Here is a 23,354-nt window from a genome sequence, read left to right on the forward strand (position 1 = left end):
ATGCTGGAATAATATTTCTACAGGTATTTTTTTGTGTGTATACATTATGTACAATGAATTGTCTCTTTCTCTTTGAAAAATTAATGTGACCCTTTAAATTAAATCTGATTTTGGTGAAATCAAGAAAGCAAGTAAATACTGTAATACACAGTGAGTGACAACACCGGTTTTTAGTGCCTAAACAGACAATGACTTCAACTTGACCTGTGATGTGTTAACATTTTTTTCCCCTAAAAGCTACAGTACCTCCATAACCTCTCTGGGGGAGGGGAGAGGAAAGCTACACTACGTGAAAGAGGGTGTTCTGAAATGTTGGCGATGGTAAGATTCCCGTGGGCCCTTTTGTCAAAGCCTGGTGGTGACAGCAGCATAGTCCTGACTTCAGTGGTCTGGGAAGAGATTATTGCCTGCCTGTGGAAGCTGCCATTAGGTTTCTTTAGGGAGTGAGCGACTGCTCAGTTGTGCAGATGTCCTGGACGTTGTCATTCAGGCCTTTCTTCAGCAAAGAATGAACCTGTCTAGGAAGGTCACAAAAGTCATAGGGAGCCTCTCTTCAGCCAGCTGATCCTGGTAGAGGGCCGTGTTGGGAGCTTCTCTGGGCCACTCCCCTGGCTGTTGTGAGGGCTGAAGGTCACGGTCATCCTGATACCTCACGGATCAGGCTGCTTCACTGTTTGGTATGAAGCTTTCCTGCATGAGATCAAGTGAGATAGGCAGGATGGGTATTATTTCAACCCCAACTTGTTAGAGAGGGGAGACTGAGGCTCAGAGAGACACTAGTGGCCTGCCCAAGATCATGGAGGGAGTCAGCAGTGGAGTAAAGACTTGAACCCAGGTGTGTCTTACTCTCAGGCGGTCCTCTTTGGGGGTTCAACCACAAGGAAAGAGTGACAATGTGCTGACTGCTCACCCCTGTGACCCCCATGGGCACAGCTCACCAGCTTGCCTGGACTGAAGGATGCCTTGTGAAGCTGAGAGAAGCCCTCAGCTAGCAACTCCTTCCCCTATGAGTACAGGGATGTCTTCTAGAAGAATGCCCATGATTCACTTTGGTCAGAAACAAAGTCAGTGGGGAAAAACAGTAACAGCAACAACCCAGCAAGCCCTTGGGCCCTGATGAGAGAGGTTAAAGTGCACAATCTTTCTGTTTTGTGTATGCTGGGAGTAGACATCCCATGATTAGCTCAGGTGGCCCCCCTTATTACCAGGAACACCTGATACAAACACAAGGACATGGCCAATGAGGTGGGTGCATGACCGACTGTCGGTGAATGCTGCAGAGCGAGTCTGCGGTGACGTGCCCTAAATCCCCACGGTTCAGAACGGGTGTTAATTGTGTTAATGTGTGGCATTTATCAGAGAGTAAGGTCCCACCAGGAGGCATGTGAGCCAGCCTGCTCCCGCACCCCAGCCCTGGGCCGCCTGCTGCAGAGCTGTGCCTGGCTGCCCTTCCTGCGGGCTCCCTGCTCCGGGAAGGCTGGTTGGCTGGACTGGCCGCTGGGGGCCTGACTGCCCTTCCCACCTCCGATCCCAGAGGGGAGAAGGGCTGGCCTGGGGTCTGCAGCCAGCAATGGGTGTGCAGAGGCAAAGGCCGTTTCTCCAGCAGCCCCTCCTCTTCCCAAGGCTGGGCAGCGACTTCTAGCTGGAGTTCTAGTGACTCTTTCCTTGTCTAGGTTTCTCTCTCTCAAAGTCTCAAATATTTCAGTTCCTCCTGTTTGCAGACATTAAGGAAGAAGTCATTTCCATTCCTCTTCTTTGTGAGAGAATAAAAACTTCACAAATAAGGCGCGAGGTCAGGTGCCAAGTGCGCCCCATCCTGTCCACCTGACTGCCATCCAAGAGTCCCGCAAGGCCAGCATGGCGCCCAGCTTCTCCGCAGCCAGATCCGACAGTGTTCCTGTAGCAGACGCCTCTGCTCTGTGTGGTTCTGTCATGGGGGAGGCCCAGCCCCAGGCCTACCACCCTCACAGGCCCGAGACCATAACTCGGAAGGAGGGTGGCACATGTCTGTGGCGGGGGCTGGCGGTGGGGCTGACGCAGGGGCTGACACAGCTGGCGTCCACACCTCCAATGGACGGGAGGTAGGCGTGGTGGAGGATGGGGAGCTGGAGGGACAGCCGGCGCTGGATGCTGTGGCAGGGAGAGAGTAAGAGAGAGAAAGAGAGGGAGTAGTATTAAGGGAGGCTATCTGGCTACTCACCAGAAAGTCCTTGGACTTGCTTTGGCTAAGAGGCTGATGGTAGTAGCACAGTTTTCTCTGAATTCTCTGAATTCAAGATCATCTAACCATTCACCTGTCTAGCAGGTATTTAATGCAGGCCTACCTGTACCGCCCTGGCAATAACCAGGGAGACAGTAAGCAAGGAGGGTGCTCCTTGAGCTTCGGGTGATTCCTAAGAATAAGGCTTTGCCCTTTCAACAGGGCTTTCTGCAAACACAGACAGCTCTCATTGTCTACTCTTGCAGGCCTCCACATGGACGTGGCTTTGGGTTTCATCCCTGAAAGGCTTCTCAGCTGACCCATCCTTCCCCACTGGCTCTGCCTCCCTGCCTCGTCCAGGAACTCAGCCCTTCTTGCTGGGCCAATTCCAGAAGGTTCCTTCCTGGTCTTTGGTGATTAGCATTATTTTTTCAACAGAGATGGGACACTCAGGGCTCTCTAAGATCTGTCTCTTGCCAGATTCTCCAGTTGGATCTTCTACCCCCTCTTTCTGTAAACTCTACTCTCTGGCAGCTAGTTTCTCCTAAAACACTGCTCATGGCCACTCTCCATGCCTTGCATAGGCTGTTTCCCCAGCCTGGGGAACCTTGTTCTACTTCCCATCTGATGAGCTCTTTTCCTTCAAGATCCAGTTCAAATGTCACCTTTGTGCTAATTCCCCCAGAAGATGAGCCCATTCCTCCTCTGAGCCCTCAGAAACTTCTGAAATGCAGCCAGAAATACCAGAGCCGGAGCTGGGGGAGGGTTTGCTTGACTGATGGAGGAGCAGACTGGAAACGGAACTGCCTTCCAACTCCTTTCTAACTGCCACAGCTCCATGCTCACCTCCATGCTCATCAGTCTTCGCATGACTGGCAGGTCAGGAAGTCACCTTAGTTGTTGGAAAAGCTGCTTTGGGGGAATGTGCGCAGGCCACTGCCCCTGCTTTGCTCAGCTGTGCTTTGTGCACTTCTCCACGGCAGCTGGGAAGCTGCATTCCCTGTATTCTTAGGCCTGCTGTGTCCCCATTGCCTGGCCATGCAGGTGGGACGAAACTCCAGATCTCCACAAAAACCCAGAAGGCAAAAGCAGTATTCCCGTTATAAAGATGAGTTTATGTAACTTGCTCACAGAAACAAAGCAGAAACTAACAAGGTGGGACTTCTGCTTCTGTGAAACCACAGAGTTTTGTGGAGGAGGCCAATCACAGCGGCTGCCTCAATGCAACAGGTTGTGCTCTGGACCGTAGGTAGGGCATTGGTCGGGATCTGAGATGGATGGGGACAGATGCAGGGCGGGCTGCCCCCACTCCTTATAAGGACCTGTTGGCCAAAAGGGCTTCTCCCAAGAGATACTTTGCAGATGTTCACGAGATAAGGGTGTTGGAGATCTCATTTTGAAATTAAAGTTGAACCTTTGTAACATCAACTATGATCAATTCCTTAAGGCAAGATGGTGTTGGAAATGAGTCCAGAACAAGGGAGCTGAAGAATAAACTCTGACCTGGGAAGGGTGCCATCTACCTGGGCAAGGTGGGCATCTGTCTGGTTGTCAGAGCCACAGAATTCTGCTGTCTGGTGGGATCCTGTTTACATTTTCATTCATTCAACAGACACTCACCAAGAACCTACTCGGCACTTGAACCTGTGTTCAGTCCAAGGGACATATGAAGGACCCATATCTTACTGTCATGGTGCTGACATTCTAGTGTAGGTAAATCGCTGACGCATGCCATGTAACCATCACTAATTGTTCTGACTGTAAGCCAGTGAGCCTTGGAGCTAATTGGGTGGAGAGGCTATTAGCTCTAACACTGAATGGCCCCAAATGGCAAGGCAGTTGGTGATTCAGCTGTTTTTGCTGGTTCTCACTGCTTGTCACGTCCCAGGAGCCAACTTACAGGGTTGACATTTCTAATCTCTGCTTCCAATCTGTTGTGAGCTGGGAAGAATGAAAAAAACTACCAGTGGGAACAAAGCGAACTGAGATGTCCAGGTCTTTGCTTAGAAGTTTCCTTCTCATTGAGTTTTCTCTGACCACCCTATTTAAAACTATACTTCTAACCCCCTTCCCTGCTTTATTTTTCTCCAAGCACCCACCATTTAACATACTAAGTTTTGCTTTTTTAATTAAGTAACTGTCTTAAAAATAGATTGGTAGCTCCATGAAGGGAGGGGTTTTTGTGTTTTCTTTACTGCTGTGTTTGACACATAGTAGGTCTCAGTAAATCATTGTTAAATAAATGCATTTAGCAAGATTAAGTTTTATACATAATAAAGCCGATGTGCTACAGTGGAGAACATGCGATTTGATATTAGACAGACCCAAGTTCAAATCCCATCTCCTGCACATAGCAACTGGATGAGCTTTGACGAGTCACCTCCTTTTTTGAATATTAGTTTTCTCATCTGTACAATGAGCATTGTCATCTGACCTGCACCATGGGATTGCTGTGGAGTTCAAATGAAATAATGGGCATGAAGACATGGGGCATGGTAAACTGTAAACTGTTCTGCAGGTGTCACGTACTCTGGCAGCAATTCTCAAGGAGAAGGTACTTACTGTTCTGGGGAGTTTATATCTTCTATAGGATCTTTGCATGTTCTCGACGGCTCTGTTGTGTTCCATTGCAGCTGGGGATTTTGATCGAGGTGATTTTTTAAAATGGCCTTTCCTCCATCTGAATGCAAAACAACGTCACAACACGCGATATTAACTTGATTTTTAAAAATTGACAACGCAGTATTTGTAGGATGCTGCCCCAGGAGAGAGGATGCAAAAGAGTCCAGCATCCCTCTGCCTTCTCCAAGCCATGGTCTCTTCAGCAGTTCTCCTGGGACCAAGGCCGGGAGCGGAGAAGCCTCCACCCAGGGATGGAAGTGGCGTGCTGGAGGTGTGTATGGTGTGCCCCCTGCCCTCCTTTTCTCCAAGAACAAAGTAATAAAATGGGGGTGGGGATGTGAAATCAGGTCAACCAATGTAGGCAACATATAATTTCTCCTTATATATAAGGAAATAAGCTTGTTACCTGAGTTATATTTTAGCTTACTTGTTGTTTAATTATTTTACTACTTATGATGGCTTTTGCACTGTGAGAAAGTTTTCTTTTGGCCCTGGCCGGGTGGCTCAGGCAGTTGGAACTTCATTCCGTACTCCAAAAGGTTGTGGGTTTGATTCCCGGTCAGGACACATATGTACGTTGCAGGTTCGAGGTCAGAGTGCGGTCAGGGCGTGAATAGGAGACAACCCATCGATGTTTCTCTTTCACATCAATGTTTTTCTCTCTCAAATCAATAAAAATTTATCCTTGGGTGAGGATTAAAATTTTTTTTTCTTTTGTAGTTGAATTTGTCAACCTTTTCTTTTGTGGTTTCTGTGTTTTGCATCAAACTTAAAAAGTCTTTCCTTCCTCTGAGATTATAAAATAAATTCTTCTATACTTTCTTTTAGTATATTCATGGTTTTACCTTTTATATTTAAATCTTTTATCCACTTGGATTTTTGTGTAAAGTGTAAGGATCTAACATTATTTTTATCCCAATGACATTTATTAAATAATTAATTCTCCTACTAATTTGAAATGCCCACCTTTTACGAGAAATAATTTTTATTCTTTCAATTTCCTTGTTACCTCAATTTAAACATTTTAAACAATCAATATACAATAAATTTATAATACTGCTTTTATAATATGTTAATTATATTATATATAATAAAATTAATCATAATTTTATATATTAATTTTATAATAAGAATACTTATTACTCATGTAATAATAAAAGAAACAAGATTTTTTCATTGACTTAAAAATTAATTTTATAATAAAAATGAATATATGCTAATGACAAAACGCAAACAATAGAGAAGTATATAAAATGAAATGTAAAAGATTCCCTTCTCACCCATCCTTCCACACAGGTGGATACTGTTAACTATTTGGTGTCTGTTCTTCCAAATAATTTTAAAAATGCACTTACACACACATGCAATTTATATATATCATAATGCTAGTCTTCATCTTGCTTTTCTCTTGGAAATCTTGCCATATCTGCACAAATAGATCACTTTTTTTTGGTTAATCCTCACCTGAGGATTTTTTTTTTTTTTTTTTTTTAGACAGAGTGGAAGGGAGGGGAAGCATGGGAGAGAGAGACATCGATGTGAGAGAGATACATTGATAGGTTGCCTCCTGCATGTACTCTGACTGGGGCCAGGGATCGAACCTTCAATCAAGCACATGCCCTTGGCTGAAAATCAAACCTGTAACTCTTCAGTGCCCAGGCCTATGCTCTAACCACTGAGCATACCAGCCAGGGCCCACCTCACTTTTTTTTTTTAATTTATTATTATTTTTTTTTTTATTTTATTGATTTTTACAGAGAGGAAGGGAGAGGGATAGAGAGTTAGAAACATTGATGAGAGAGAAACATCGATCAGCTGCCTCCTGCATACACCCTACTGGGTATGTGCCCGCAACTAAGGTACATGCCCTTGACCAGAATCGAACCTGGGACCCTTCAGTCTGCAGGCCAAGGCTCCATCCACTGAGCCAAACCGGTTAGAGCCCACCTCACTTTTTAATAGCTGTATTATGCACCTTGTTTGGTTGTATCATAATTAACGAAACTACCCCAAATAATGACCATTTGTGTTAATTCCAGTTTTTGTCCCCTAAAAATAACGTGATGAACAGTGTATGTCTATATCTTTGCCTACATGGGAGTATTTCCAAGGACGGGGCTCCCGCTAGTGGAATTGCTAGGTTGAGAGATTTCACATCTAACAGTTGGAGAGTGCCAGACTGGCTTCCAAAACGTTGCAGGAGAATTCTTAGTTCCATACATTCTTACCTACATTGGAATCTAAAATTTTGCTGAAACCAAAATGGCTTGTGTTACTTCAGCTTTCATTTCCCAGGTGGTTGGGGCGAGAGAGGGTCATGTCCTATCCTACTGACGATTCCTTTCCTGTACATTGATGTGGCGCATTGGAAACTAAGACAGGTTGTTGGGAGGAGTACATGTGATCTATTTGCTAAGAACAATGTGCCTCCATCAGGACACTGGGAATGCTGGCCATGTGTACAGGAGCAGCTGCAGCCCCAGGGTCTGAGAAGCACCAGCCCCAGCTCCAGCAGAGTGGGGCTCTAGATGGACACTGAACTGTGGCCAGAGATATGGGCTTCAGGTGCTCCAGCTCTGCCTGTGTGACTTCAGACCAGCCCGCCCCTCCCTGACCTCGGTTTCTTCATCTGTAAAACGGAAGGTTGATGGCTGGTACCTTGATACCCAGGCCCCCACGTTCCAGGGACTCCACCTCCTCTTACCTGTGCTCTCGGTGAAGTTCCCCAGGTTGAGGATGTCGTTGAGCTCTTGGTAATGGTTCTGTTTAATGTAGGTGGTCTTTTCTGGCGTGTCCTGCAGTTGCATGGTGACCTCTTCCAAGTCTTTATCAAGCTAGAAGACAAAGGCTCCAGCTGAGTCAGAGCTCCAGCCCAGTCCCTGCCCCAGCCCTGGCAGCCAGGCCTCCAGAGCCAAGAAGCGGCTCACAGGGTCACAGGGCTGGGCCTCGGGCTGGTTTTGGGAGGCACTGAGAGCCAGAGGGGCGGGTGCATGTTGGGGAAGAGATGCAGACGGCCCTGCCAGCTCTTGTCCCAGGAGGAGCTGTGATGAGAGGGGCCTGGGCTTTGCAATGATGTGTCCGGTGCAGCCTTGTGCCTCATGGAGCAGCCCAGGGAGGAGGCGAGAGCATCCCAGTGCAGGCTCTGAAGCTGGGCAAGCCTAGAGGCAGGCCCAGAGCTGTTCCTCACTAGCTGTGTGCTGGCTGGTGAGAACTGAGTTGCAGTTCTTTCATCTGTAGAATGGGTGTAATAATGGTATCTACTTTACAGGGTTCTTATGAAGATTAAATGAGATAATACAATAATTTAGTCCAGTGCTTACCACATATAAGAGTAATCTGCTACTATAAGATCATTACTGTAATTATTATTATTGATACTAGCAGAGTCCTTGGTGTGGGGGAACAGATCTGCAGATCTGGCCAGCTCTGAGCCTCACACTGTTGTGGAGAATCAGATCAGTAGAGGTGCCTTCAGGGGAGTTAAGCAGAAGGATCCCAGTCACCCGAAGCTTATGTAAGAATCAGATGCAAGCCCTGGGCAGTTCAGTCCCTGGGGAATGTGTTGGGGAGTGGACCGTAGTTGGGAGGGCAGGGGCACCCTATTACAATATAAGGGAGGGACCACATCAACTGTAAAGTACTGTCCTGAGGTCAAGAGCACAGCCATAAATTATTTATTAAGTTTTCATGTGCAGAAGGCGAGAGATACCTCTTTCTGTGTGACTCAAATGGCAAGGCCAAGATCAAAGGTGGAAGCACCAGGAAACCAGATTGTAGTTGAGTCCAGGGAAAACAACCCAGCACCTTGGGGTATTTGACTGTGGCTCGGGTTTTGGGTTTCCTAAAGTGAGTAAACTCTTTGTTGCTAGAGTGTGGAAGTCGAGGGACAGAAACCTTTCCTACTCTGCTCCCATGGCTAGTGGAGGGCGGCCCCACGGTGAAAGCCAGCTTTAGATGCCCAGACCGCTGTGTAGAGGCCCTTGTGGCAGACGACTGTGAGCCCCCACAGCAGGGACTGCCAGCTTAGCAACTGAAAATACAGAATACTCACATTTGAGTGTCAGATAATAAGGAATCATTTTAAAAAGCAAGTATATCCCAAATATTGTGTGGGACATATTTATACTAAAATTATGACTGGTTGTTTGTCTAAATTAAAAATCTTTTTCAAAATGAAGATATTTTATTCTCATTATAAAAATGATTCATGTTCATCGTAAGAAATTCAAACAATGCAGAGGAAAGTGTAAAGAATCAAATATTATCTGAAATTCCCACTTTGTACATCTATGTGTATATATACTATTAAACACACTCCTATTTCTACTTAGATTATTGCATTAATATTCATTCTATTTTACAATCTGTTGTATATTACTTGTCATATCATACCATATGACATGATGATGACTTAAAAACACCCTATAATTTCCTTTTTAATTAAATGTGTCTGAATTAAAATTTAACTGGGCATCCTGTATCTAATCTGACAATCCTACGTTTCACTTCTTCCTTGGGACTCTTAGCTACAGACTATATTTCCCAGACTCCCTCTGGCTAAGTATAGTGTGAAAGTTCCTGTCAATGTAACAGGAGCAAACCTAAAATGTGTACAATTTTGAATCACTTGTTTAAGAGGCATTCCCCTGCATGGACTTCCTTTCTCTTTCCCTCCTGAGCCTGAGAACAGGACGTGCCTTCCACCTGGCTTTAACGGTACTGCTGTGGCCTTGGGGAGTGGCAGACAGGAATTAAGGGGTCTCATTTGGCAATGACCTTGGGGAGCAGAGCTGCCTGCCAATCTGGACCTCTCTCTTTAGCACCATTAGGTAAGAGAAAATTTTCTTTGGGCCACTTTATTTTGGGGCCTCTTTGTTATAGTAACTTAGCCAGTAGCCTAACCAAGACATCTCCTTTATTCCTCTCCTGTCCCATTGAATCAAAATTCCTCTATTAAACACCTGGTCCAAGCACCATGGGCCCAGTCACAACCCTTGATCCAAAGGGAGGGGTGGACAGAAGAAGGTAATTTGGTTTCTCCTCCTTCGTATACAAAGTCCAGCATTTGAGGTTTGGCTTGGGCACAAAGGAATCTGGTTATGGCCTCTGAAATATTCAAGAACCAGTTAAGGACCTTCAGGACAAAGGTGAGGTCTGCTGCAGCAAACTCTCCTGGAAATTTCTCTTTACTTCCTTCTCTCTTGTGGTCCCTCATGTAGATGTGATTACAGGTGGGTGTGGAGAGTGAACAGTTGAGCGGGGTGCACACAGTTAGGAAGCTACTTGTGAAATAACAGACGACATATTTTGTCCTCTGCTGCCTGGGTTCCTGATACAGGACTCCTGAAGCCCTTATAATTCCCCGTGTGAGAAGTGTGTTTGTGTTCTAATGAGGCAACTCTGGGTGGGCCCCTGGATGAGGGCTGGTCACTGGCAAGACCAATCCATGATTAGAAGCTTGGAATTGTTAGCCCCGCCCAATTCTCCCGACAAGGTGAGGAAGCCTCCATAATTACCCCAGAAGTACAGGGCTCGGAGAGCTTCCAGGCGGGCAAACAAGTCCACACCGGAAGATGACGCGCCCCAACTCCATGTGGGAGAAGCTCCTGTGCTTGGGACCCTCCCAGACCTTGCCTTATGTATTCCTTCATCTGGCTGTTCTTCTGAATCCTTTATCATACCCCTTAGTAAACTGGTCAACATAAGTGTTTCCCTGAGTTCTGTGAGCTGCTCTAGGAAATTATTTGAACCTGAAGAGGGGATAATAGGACCCTCCAACTTGTAGCTAAATTGGACAGAAGTTGAGGGTAACCTGGGGACCTATACTTGTGATTGGCGTCTGAAATGGGGTGGGAGCAGTGTTGTGGGACCTTTAACCTGTGGGATCTGACACTGTCTCCAGATAGTGTTAGAACTGAGCTAAATCGTAGGTTACCCAGCAGGTGTTGCAGAGAATTGCATGGTGGGGGAAAAGCCCCCACACATTTGGTGACCAGAAGTGTCAGAAGTGAAGTGTTCGTGTGAGCAGTAAAGGAGACACACAGGAGGTGTACAACTGAGTTTTTCCAACTCACTGCTCCAATCTGGAAGTTCACAAATCTCTAAGAACAACTTTCTTTCTGGGGATGTATTGAATTAGGGCATTGCTGGACCCCAGGGGCCTGGGCCAGCTGGGCAATAAACTCCTGCCAGATCTGACTAATAGCCTGTCTAGCTCACGTTCTCCTTGGTGCTTGCAGCCATCACGGCAGCAGATGGGACTGCACAGCTGTGATGCAGGGATGTCCTAGAGGAGACATGGTGGGAACAGCCGCTCTCACAGTTCCCTGCATCGGGGCACAGGGACGCCAGTGGGAGGACGGGGCCCTGACTGGCAGTGCTGTGGGAGGTACCTCTGTGATCTTCATTCGCAGGCGATGGTTTTCGGACTGCAGGCCCTCGAGGCGGGATGTGCTTGCTTGGTTCACGCTGGTGACAGAGGTGGATGTTTTAGAATCTTCTTTCTTCTGATTCTGAGTGAATTGGAAGCGTCTGTTCTGAGTTGCTGCATCTGGATTTGTTCTCAGAGTGATAAGCTGAAAGAACACAGGCGGGTTTGAAAAGAGAACCCTGGGGTCCTCCCTCCCTTCCTCCATCCAGCCTTCCCGAAGGTCCTGCACTGGAGGCAGCGGGCGGCCATAGGAAGAACACGCTGGGAGTCCAGAGCCCTGGGCTCAGGACTGTCTCTCTCTGCCATTCACTTGTGCATGACCTGGGCAGCCCCCTTCCCCTTGCTGAGTCTCAGTGACCTTCCTTGTCAGTAGAAGTCTGGTCTTCAGACCCTGATTCCACCTGCGTCCCAACTATCCTGCAGAGCCCACTAGGGCCCCTTAGGCCTGGCTCAGCTGAGCCTCACTGTGCCTTGGGCCTTGCGCCATGTGGAGAATAGACATGCAGGTGACAGTTGTAAAGATGGTGGGATGGAGGAAAGTGCAGGCTTCTTGTTAGAACCACTGGTGAGTGTTGGGGGAAGACTAGTGACTAGCTTGGTCGCTGACAAAGACATTTTTATATAAGAGAAAAGGTTGCCACTTGACCCTGATCTTACTTATTTAGTTGAGAAACATCTCTGGTTTGAGGCAGGCTCTGGACTCAGGACTGGAGAGCAGAGGCTGAGCGAGCCACGACCCCTGACCACCAGGACCTCCCTCATGGGCCAGGGGCGAGGGGCTGAGCTCTGAGGAAGGTTGGGAAGGATGGGGAGGATACGGGAATCCCAGGGGGAAGAAACAGCATATGCCAGCACAAAGAGACTGGGGCTCAGGGCGCTTCTGGAGAAGGGCAGTTTGGACGGTGGACAGGGATTCCTGGGGAGACTGAAGGGTCCTGAAAGGCAGCCCAGTGTCAGAAACTTGATCCTGGAGACAGGAGGGCAGTGAGGACCTATTAGGTGACAGAGCAGTGACACGACCAGAGCCGGGCTCAGAACCATCTGGCATCTTTTGTAGGATGGAGAGAACGGCGGAGTGTAGGAAGCTGGAGCCTGGGCAGGTGTCGGCAACTAGAGAAGGGAGGAGTATTCGCCAGAGGCACGTAGGGCAGAGCTGACACTGCTTGGGGACTGACTGGGCACCCAGGAGGATGCAGGTGCCATGGGCAGCCTCTAGGGGAGGGGGCCCTGAGTGATCTCTCCCTCATCCTTCTCCTAGGCAGACACTCTGCTGCTTGGGCCAACAACTCCTTCCCCACTCTCTCTGTTTCCCAAGACCCACGGAGGTCAGGCTTCCCTCTGTGCAGACCTGCTACTGCAGGGGCTCCTAGGAGGGCAGGCCTCTGGGTCACCTGCCCGCTGCTGGGCCGGGTAATGCAGGAAAAACACCTCTCAGGGCGGGCCTGCAGGTCAGCTTTTCAGATGAAGGAAACATGTAAACATGGCTGTTAGGAATGGTTATTCTTTGTGGCCCACTAATACTACTTCTGCCACTCTATATTAAGGGAATAATGGGAAATAAGGAACATGTGTTATGTGGAAAAGTCGTTTATAACATATAAAGTCTGGAAACAACTGTAATGAGCACCAATAAGGGACCAAGTGGACAAATAAACATGGAACGTTCCCTCAGTGATGTCATAAACATGGGGAAATACAAAACACAAAAAATTAAGTGAAAAAGGCAAACTGCAAAGCAATATATGTGCTAGAATTACAGCTATATCTGAAAAAGCACCACTGCCTAACTATTAAAAACACTGGAAGAAACACATAAAAATATTAACAGTAAAAAAACAAAACAAACTTTTTTTTCCTGGGTGGTAGGACTCTGTGAGGTTTCTGAAAAATCTGGCTTTTACTCTTCTGCATTTTCCAAACTTTCTGCGATGTGAATTGTGTTCCTCATAAGAAAATAATGTGTACAACGTAGGAAGTGGAGGAAACTCAGCAATCCCCTTGTGACAGAGTTGGAGGCCAGAGGCCAGAGGCCAGAGGCCAGGGTGGTGAGGGCGGGCTGTCGGCCCTGCCCCGTACCTTGGGCACAAACACCAGGCAGAGGGTGATTGTGCTGCAGAAAATGATGACCAGGGCCACAATGCAGAACTGCACGTTGGGCTGGTCCCGGGTCAGGAAGGAGACAGCGGCCCCGATGATGCACATGATCCCCACGTTGTAGACGCTCATCCCGATGTACTTGCTGTCATTGAGCGCAGGGATGCTGACATTGCGGGTCTCCCAAGCTAAGAAACAACCGAACAACTGAAACGGTGAACAGAAAGGAAAGATGGTCATTACCAAGTGGCAGCACACGCTCCCCTCTTTGAGGAGCAACTGAACAGAGGGCTACTTGGGAAGTGGGGGCTGAGGGAGGGAGGCTGGGGCTTAGCTATCAGCCAGGTCTTCTGGAGGTCACCGCCTGTCTCCACTCATGGCCCTGGGTTGAGTCTGGGGGTGCCGATTGGGAGTGTTACAGCTGTCTGGTTCTCCTTCGCCCCCACCCCTGGTTCATGCACAGACCCACAGGAGCCATAGCGGAAGGACCTTCAGACATGATCTTCACCATCTCCCCTCATTCTGTAGAGAACACTGAGGCCCAGGGAGAGGAAGGGGCTTATCCCAGGCCACAGAGCAATATGGTGGCAAAAGTGGACTGAGTCTCTAGAAGCTTAGTCTAGTCTTTTTCCCATTATACCAGCAGGAGTCCCTGTGTCTGGGACTTCTGTTACCCTATAATGCACATAGCTATGCAGAATAGACACTGTCTTTCCTAGTCTATACATGACTAGGTTCTGGACAATGCCATGTAGTTTGCACAAGTACGTACAAGTTCTGGAAAGTGTCTTTAAAGAGAAAGGTGTTCTTTTCCTCCTTCTTAATAGATGGAGTAGAATAGGTGGAGTTCAGACCACTAAGTCATCTTAGACTACAACGTGGAAGCAGCATGATGAAGATGGGGCCCACAGATGCAAGGAGCTCAGGTGCGGGAGCCCCCACACCTCTCCTAGACTGCTTACTTGAGAGGGAAATTAACTGTCTCTTTAACCACTATTATTCTGGTTTTTTGGTCCCTTGCAGCTCTACTCTTAACCAGTATCTCCCAACAGAACTGAGCAGGGTAGAACTCCAATGTAATCTGAAGCAGTGTGTTGAGGGTTTATTTTCACAGGTGGTCTAAGGGCAGGGCAGGCTGCAGAAGGAAGTGCAGATAAAATGCAGGGCAGGAAAGTGTGTGGGCGGGAGGGAGCGCTGACCAAGGCTGATGACTGTGCAGGGGCTTCTGCTGCAGTGCAGCAGCTCTAGGAGGCCTTCCCACAAAGGCCCTCTTCGCTGTGATCTCCTCACTGCAGCTGGGGCATGGGCCATCTGCATGAGCTACTTAACAGCGCAGTGAGGGACTATGTTTTGAGGTTGGGTTTACTTTGGCACCACAATGCTGTGTGGCAGAAGGGTGGCTGGCACAAGGCCGGAGGATGTGGAATCTGCTCTGCTGTCCACTGGCTGTGTGACTCTGGGCATGTCACTTCATCTCTCAGGGCCTTAGCTTCAGTATCTGTGGAATGGGAATAAAAATACCTCTCTTACAGGGTTTCTTTCCAGATGCAACGAGAGGGTGGATGTGAAAGCATATTATAAATGGAAATGCCCTATATAGAATGTAAATTGCATTTTGTAATTGGTATTATGTTATACAGTCATGGTTATTTTCCTCTCCTTTTCTTAGTGTGTTATCTCACAGGCTGATTTATTTTTTAAAAATTCCTTTTAAAATGGGGAGCCAGACATGGGATGAGGGAAAGAACCCGCAGCTGAGAAAGTCTGCCCTGTGCTGGTTCCCTCAAAGTCGGCCCCTGCAATCCCACAAGAGCACTGGGCATGGCTGTCCACATCGCACAGGGGAAGAGGCTGGGCAAGGCGAAGTGACCTGCCCAGGTCCCACAGTAGTGAGTGTCAGGGCTGGATGGGTGCTAGGACCCCTGCTCTCTGACAGGGGGTCTGACCTGTTTTGATTTCAGACTTCTGACCTCCAGAACTGTGAGATGTTTTTTTATTAATATTATTATTATTATTTTTAATAAATCTTTATTGTTCAGATTATTACAATTGTTCCTCTTTTTTCCTCCCATAGCTCCCCTTCACCCGGTTCCCACCCCACCCTCTGCCCTTACCTCCCCCCACTGTCCTCATCCATAGGTGTAAAATTTTTGTCCAGTCTCTTCCCACACCCCCACACCCCTTTCCCCCGGAGAATTGTCAGTCCACTCCCTTTCTATGCCCCTGATTCTATTATATTCACCAGTTTATTCTGTTCATCAGATTTTTTATTCACTTGATTTTTAGATTCACTTGTTGATAGATATGTATTTGTTGTTCATAATTTTTATCTTTACCTTTTTCTTCTTCTTCCTCTTCTTCAAAAATACCTTTCAGCATTTCAGATAACACTGGTTTGGTGGTGATGAACTCCTTTAGCTTTTTCTTATCTGTGAAGCTCTTTATCTGACCTTCAATTCTGAATTATAACTTTGCTGGGTAGAGTAATATTGGTTGTAGGTTCTTGCTATTCATCACTTTGAATATTTCTTGCCACTCCCTTCTGGCCTGCATAGTTTCTGTTGAGAAATCTGCTGACAATCATATGGGTACTCCCTTGTAGGTAACTGTTTTTCTCTTGCTGCTTTTAAGATTCTCTCTTTGTCTTTTGCTCTTGGCATTTTAATTATGATGTGTCTTGGTGTGGTCTTCTTTGGATTCCTTTTGTTTGGGGTTCTGTGCGCTTCCTGGACTTGTAAGTCTATTTCTTTCACCAGGTGGGGGAAGTTTTCTGTCATTATTTCTTCAAATAGGGTTTCAGTATCTTGCTCTCTCTCTTCTTCTGGCACCCCCATAATTCAGATGTTGGTACACTTGAAGTCCTAGAGGCTCCTTACACTATCTTCATATTTTTGGATTCTTTTTTCTTTTTGCTTTTCCAGTTGGGTGTTTTCTGCTTCTTTGTATTTCAAATCTTTGACTTGATTCTTGCGATCCTCTAGTCTGCTGTTGGATCTCTGTATATTACTTTTTATTTCAGTCAGTGTATGCTTAATTTCTAGTTGGTCCTTTTTCATATCTTCGAGGGTCTCACTAAATTTATCGGCCTTTTCTAGAAAATTCTTGAAAAACCTTATAACCGTGGTTTTGAACTCTATATCCAGTAGTTTGCTTTCCTCCATTTCTTTCATTTGTGACCTGTTTCTTTGTCTCCACATTTTGGCTGCTTCCCTGAGTTGATAGAGTGGCTTTGTGTGCTAGGTGTCCTATAGGGCCCAGTGGCTCAGCCTTCCCAGTTACCTGAGGTGGACACTCTTGGTGCACCCCTTTGTGGGCTGCATGCACAGTCTTGTTGTAGTTAAGCCTTGATTGTTGTTGGTATCACTGGGAGGAATTGACCTCCAGGCCAATTGGCTGTGAGGATCAGCTGTGTCTATGCTGGGAGAACTTCTGTGCTGGAGACACCCTTATGAGATAAGACTTGCTTCAGTGGGGCTTTGGTGCTCACTGAGTCTGCCCCCTGAGTGTGTCCCTTATGGATCTGAGGAGTTGTGATCTGGATGGTCCCACTCTGACCCCTGGGTACACTGGCTATTGGATCTCCAAGGAGGTGCAAATTTAGCTCTGCCTGAGGCCACCCAGCAGGAGCTACTGAGAGATCTGCAGATTCCTCTTCTTTGTTTGGGGTTCGGAGGTGCCCAGATGAGGCCCAGCTGTGAAGCAATGCAAGCTGCTGTGGGGCCTTGGGCCTTCTTTTGGATGTTCTGGGTCTCACTGACTCAGCTGCAGTTTGTTAGGTAAGTTTAGAATTCAAAAGACCAGGCCATTCATATGCAAAAGCCTCTGCACTCAGCTTGGATGGGCAGAGTCTCAGGGCGGAGCAAACAGTAATGGCTTCCCGTCAGCCCTGCCCTAAGAGGCCCCTGGGTCTCAGTGTCCCACGGTAATCGCTGCAAGCACCTCTGAGAGAAAGCCGCCCTCGAGTTTCGCCCACTGCCAGACAGTCCAGATTCTCCCCGTATGAGTCTGGGTCCCCAGAGTCTCGCCCGGAACTGGAGTTCAGAGCAGTCGGGAGCTTGTGTCTCCCTCTGGCTTGAAAAAGCCAGCCGCGTACTCAGTTGCCAGCCCTCTCCGAACACGCGCCTTGGTACCTCTGCCTTCTGCAGCTCTTGTGAGTCTTAGTGTGCTTTTCTCTTTCCTTCTAGTTGTAGAATCTCCACTCAGCCAGCCTTCCTGTGGTTCTGGATGATGTCCGTTTTGTCTTTTAGTTGTAGTTTTGAAATTGTGCAAGGCAACAGTTTAGGTGTTTACTTATGCCGCCATCTTGGTTTCTCCCCAGAACTGTGAGATGTTTTAAGTCACCAGTTTGTGGTAATTTGTTATGGAAGCCACAGGAAACTAGGACACCATCAATGGATGGTACAGGCTGCTTTGAAGGGGGTAAGCTCCCCATCACTGGAGGTGTGGAAGCAGTGAGTGAAAGAACACTTGTTGGAATGCTCATGGTGGTTTGTGCAGTTTGAGGATGTTGAAACATCTGACAGCAGAGTGGGACTACAGGGCTGTGCATGCTCTTTCCAGCCTTGAGATTCTGAGTTTCAAGTGCAGGAGGGACTAGGAGAGGGGCTTTCAGTGATAAACCCTAAGGGTGAGGAGGGCTGTGCACAGTTCTTTGCATACACTGGAAACTAAAGGATTTGTGCTGTCAAATACAGTTTTATTGACATGATCTGATTGGTATTAGCTTTACTGGAAGAGATACAGTCATCTCCAACCACTTTGGAAGTAGGTGGGGAAGATAATGAATGGCCAAAACAGTATAGATAAATGCAGTTTAGAGTCGATCTGATTCACATAATCTAATTTTACAGAGTCAGGGTCAAGAACATGGAGGTTGAAGGGATCCTGGAAGAGTCCAGTTTCACTCTCTTTATTCAACAAGGGCTGGGGCAACTCGAGTCATGGATGTTGCACATTTCCTGTAACAGGGAGCTCATCCCTTCCCAGGGGCGCCATCACATCTGTGAACACCGCTCCGTCATACGAAATCCGTCCTTATGTGGACCAGGGGGCTGCTTTGCCCACTGATGATGGTTCTGCCCTCGGGTTCGTGCCCTGTCTCTGACAGCCCTGGTGCCCATGATCCCAGAGTATGTCCCTTCCCAAGCCTAGGACCTTAGGCCGGTCTTTTAATGACTCATTTACATTCTGGGCACCTCCTGTGGGCACTTCCAGGTCATTACCTCATGGGATTCGGATGGCAGCCCAGGAGTTCTCAAAGGACCTCTATGGAAACACAAGAGGGTCTCAACTAGTGTGAAGTGAGGGAAATCTTTGCCTAGGGTCCCCTAACACCTGCTCTTCTGGTGTGGCCCCTTGAAGGACCCAGGATTGACCACTAACAGTTTCAGAAGCAGCAGCAGGTGTGGAAGCATTTGACCAGCGTAAGGAATCCCAGTTTATTTATGACTTTTCGAGGGGGCTTCACTTTCCACTTCTAACTGGAGGCCACACAGTAGCAGATGGTGGCTTAACTTTCCTGAGAGAAGATCTGAGGAGGGTGTAGCAGTAGCTTCCTGTCACTGGAGGGGTTTTAAGTGGAGGCACAGTTTTCACAGCATGTGGAGAGAAGATTCAAGGATAAATCTGGGATAAGATAAGGTGGGGCTCACCTTTAAGTCCTTCCTCACTTCGACATTCCAAATTGTGTGGGGTGGGCTTGGCATGTGATCTTTGATATTAACAGATGAGTAGAGTGGAAAGAGTGCTAGGTTCTGGGGCTGAAAGTTACCAGCTGGCCTGTGGCAAATCCCTTAACTCTCTGATCCTTACTTTCATCATCTATAAAACTGGATGGGTCCAGTAACCTCCCATAGATTTAGAGGATCCAGTGAAATTCAGATGTGAACATGCGCTAGATGTCAACAGACTGCCCTCCAGGAGCGGTACAGTGGCAGCTGCACAGAGCTATGCTCCCAAGTTTTGTTGGACTCTGCCACTTACTAGCTGAGTGACCTTGGGCAAACAGCCTCAGCGTTTTCCTCAGTGAAGTACTAACAAATACATTATTTATACTAACTCACAGGGTTGTTATGGAAATTGCAATAACTTGTGGCAGGTACTGGGCCTGGCATAAAGCAAGTGCTTAGTCCTGGGGGTTCTTATTTTTATGTTGATGGAGGCCCCTAGGAGACAGAGTGTGACAGGGAAGCATTTCCCTGCGCCGCCTCCTGCTCTGCACCTACCATGAGAAGCCCCTTGTAGGCATAGACGATGCCAAGCCAGATGGTCATGTGGGTGTTCTCACAGTGCTCCAGGAGAGGGCGGATGGAGATGTCTCGTCCTGCTGGGTCCGGCTGTGCAAAGAAAAAACAGAAACTCAGGGATGGCACTGGGCACCCTTCCAACAACTGGGTCCCTACCTGACCGCGCTTTTCCCTCCCATAAGCCACAGCTAGTGCCACCATCAGGAGGATTTTTGGACCCGCCTCTTTTCCACCTGTGTTCCTATGGGGGCGTGCCTCAGCGAGGTTGACTGCCTTCTGTTGGTTGGTTGTGATTCAGCCTGCACTAAAGTTATATATGTTTTTTATGTCCTTTCAATTTGAGTCAGAGCTCCTGAGGGTAGGGACTGAGTCACTTCTGTGCCCCTAGAATCTAGCACAAGACTTGGTCCAGAGCAAGCATCTATAACATTTGTTGAAAGAGGGTGAGATTGAGGCATGAAATTAGGTCAGGAGGCCTTTAGGTATCTCTAGAATGAACTTGGGGAGCTGCAGATACAGATCTACTGGCTGGGCCAATCATGGGGCCTGCCAAGCCCTTCTAAAGAGACCCCCTTGCCCACCACCCCATTAAGGGAGCTCTGGTGGCTGCATTACCCATTGGGGCCAGAGCTGATTGGACAAGGGTTGGGCACCTGACCCTAGGCAGCCAATCCAGAGGCTGATCAGAGATCTATGAGGTTTCCTAGAGCAGAGTGCTCTGCCCAAGAGGGATGGTAGAGAGGATCCTACCCAACCTCAGGAATTAGAACTGGGAACCTCTGGGAGAGAATCAGGCAGGAGGTGGCAAGAGGAGAAAAAGACATCCAGGGAAAGAAAAAATTTATACTGTACATATATATAGGGTGGGGAAAAAGTAGGCTTACAGTTGTTCATATGAAAACTAATACAATAATTAATAAATAATAATACAAGAATAAACTCTGTTTTACATACAACTGTAAACATACTTTTGCCCCATCCTGTACTTTTCCTGAATCATTGAGAGTAAGTTGCAGATATCCTGAACCTTCACCCCTAAATATCTAGCATGTGTTTCCTTAGGACAAGGAGATTCTCTTACATAAACACACACACTTAACCAAATTCAGGAAATTTAACATTAATACAGTATATTATCTAATATACCATTCATTTTCAAATTTCACCAATTGGCCAATAATGTCCTTTAAGGCAATTGTGGTTTTTCCAAAGCAGGATCCAATCCGGGACCATGTATTGCATTTACTTGTCATACCTTTAATCTCAAACAGTTTCTGAGCCTACTTTGGATTTTCATGTCACTGATATTTCTGAAGTTTCCAGTTTAGTTATTTTGTAGAATGTACCTCAATTTGGGTTTGTCTGAATGTGTTTTAATGATTAGATTTAGGTTGTGCATTCCTGGCAGGAATCCTATGTAAGTGATGTTTTGGCCTCCTCAGTGCTTCACTTGAGGGGCACTTGATGGTATCTTGTCCTATTACTGGTGACGTTAACTGTGATCATTTGGTTGAGGTGATGCCTGCCAGACTCTGCTTCAAAGGTACTATTTCCCTCTCATAATTAATAAATAATCTGTGGGAGATACTTTGTGCCTGTGTGAGTATCCTGTTCCCCCACAAACATTAACTCAGTGGTTTCAGCATCCATTGATGATTCTTACCTGAGTCACATTATTTTGGTGGTTGCAAAATGGTGATTTTCTAACACTATGATTCCATCTAAATACTTGGCATTCTACTGTACACAAGATCTTCCCTTACAGCTCACTTTTAAAAATGTGTATCAGTATGGACTTGTAGGTTTCTTTTTAATTCAGTGTCTTATTATCCAGTAATATGACTTTTTAATTTTGATGCTCAAATTTTTCCAGATTTAGCTAATGGAAAACCCCTTCACACTGCCTTCTGTGTTTTTCAACATGTCCCCATAATTTTTTTGAGCACTTTCCTACTTCTTGGCACAAGATGTTCCAAGGTCTCCTCACACTTTTTTTTTTTTTTTTGCCTCAGTCTTAGAATCAGCCATTTTCCCAAGGAGTTCTGCTTCTTTTTAGCAGAGATTGGTATTTAGAAACCAGTATCTGGGCATTAGATGTGCTCATGGTTTCTGGGGTATCAGTACTTTTAGGACTATGTGGGAATGTATGTATGTATGTATTTATGATCCATCCATCATCGTTCTATCTATCTCTATCTTTCTATCATTTATCTATAGATATATAGGGTGTCCCAAAATGTATACACACACACATTGAATAATTGTATACATTTTTGGGGGACACCCTGTATATATAAACTCTAACACCACAGGTTTCTTGCTTGCCTCCCTTTATTTCCATATTTGCATCTTTCTTCTTACACAGTGAGAACACTGGTTTCCAATAACATAAAAATATTCTCATTTGCTTAAACCTACAAATAAACACAAAACAGTTTCAGAATTGCTACATCCATACACTACCAAGAAATTTATTAAGGAAAGTTGAAGATTTCTTTGCATATCTGTTTGTCTTCAGAACAGATGCCAATAGGGGTATCTCATAAAATAACTGTGTTCAGGATGTTGTCCTATTGAGGCCCAGGGTAAAGTCATATGCCGGAGGGGAAGGGTTAGGCATTCCCAGGGTCAATCACTAGGAAGAAGGGGCACTTCGGTGATGTAGAAGGCGGGCCTGAGGCAGGTGGAGGATGGAACCCCTATTTCTCTTGGCCCTGTTCTCTAGGCTTGACCTTTGAGGCAGCAATGGCCTGGGAACCTATGAGTTGGGGAGAGATGGTGCTCCCACATGGAAGCAGGAGTGGTGGGCCCCTGGGCACAGGCCATCTTGTAACCAGATCATCCAGCTGCATGCTCTCTGAGGCCTGATTTCCTTTTGTTGTCCCAAGCCACAGGAAGCCTTAGCTCGGCTTCTGTGGTTCCATGGTCACTGAGTGCACACAGGGGCTGGAGTGCCAGATGGGAGGGGAGAGTCATGAAGCCTCTGTCGTGGTGGCAGTGGGTACTAGTGAGAGACACCCAGGGGAAGGTGGCTACCAGAAACCACAGTCAGAGTGGCCAAGGCCGGAGATTTCCCCTCCACTGCTGCCTGGATTCTAAGGGTGATGGGAGTTTCTTCAAGTCCTTTCATTGTTTAAGGAGACTGAGAAGGGATGTGGTCCCAAGGTCAACAGTGACTTTGTGGCAGAACTTGAGTTTCTCTAATATCTGACAACCAAGCAGACATTGGAATGCAGTAGCACAGGCCCATCGCGGCCATGCATGGATAGCAAACCCATTAAAGATGACCATGTCTGTTCTACAATTAAAGGCACTAATTTATGATGGACTCTTAGATTCCATGTGTAGGGGACTGATTCTGTCAAACATCTTGTTCAATGTAATGATAACTATTCACAGGAAGCGGACGGTGGTTGTCTGGCTTACACGCCCCCATGACAGATCCCTCTTCCCACTCTTGGTGAGATGGTTGCAGTTTTTTTACTGAACCAGAACCACCTCCTCCTGCACCTCCACCCATTCGTCTTTCCTCTTGGGCTCCCCAGAATAACCTCAGCCTCTCTCTCCCCTTGAGCCTGCACACCATCCTTCAGAAGGGGGAGACCCATAGTGAAGGGACACACCACCTCCTCCCATGTCGACCTGGTCCTTTAGCCTGCTCGAGTTTACCATTGATCTATAGGCCTAGGGTCGAGCTCAACCACCTGGTGAAAGTCCGCCAGCACCCTTGCTCTAGATCTTCTTGCGCTTTTAAGTAACTACC

At 46.9% G+C, this 23,354-nt stretch overlaps 1 protein-coding gene across 1 annotated transcript in view; it reads right to left on the reverse strand.

The window, feature by feature from the left end:
- Window positions 1–1,264: 1,264 nt before the first annotated feature.
- GABBR2 (gamma-aminobutyric acid type B receptor subunit 2) overlaps window positions 1,265–23,354 on the reverse strand; it is a 249,382-nt gene continuing 227,292 nt past the window's right edge. The window contains exons 14-19 of the mRNA XM_054727422.1: window positions 19,571–19,681; window positions 13,329–13,553; window positions 11,215–11,397; window positions 7,527–7,656; window positions 4,763–4,880; window positions 1,265–2,130 (exon numbers count right to left, since the gene is read on the reverse strand). Coding sequence (XP_054583397.1) covers window positions 1,965–2,130; window positions 4,763–4,880; window positions 7,527–7,656; window positions 11,215–11,397; window positions 13,329–13,553; window positions 19,571–19,681 — 933 coding nt within the window. The 3' untranslated portion in view covers window positions 1,265–1,964. The remainder of the gene's footprint in view (window positions 2,131–4,762; window positions 4,881–7,526; window positions 7,657–11,214; window positions 11,398–13,328; window positions 13,554–19,570; window positions 19,682–23,354) is intronic.

Source organism: Eptesicus fuscus, chromosome 15, assembly GCF_027574615.1.
Source record: "Eptesicus fuscus isolate TK198812 chromosome 15, DD_ASM_mEF_20220401, whole genome shotgun sequence".
NCBI classification, from domain to species: Eukaryota; Metazoa; Chordata; class Mammalia; order Chiroptera; family Vespertilionidae; genus Eptesicus; species Eptesicus fuscus.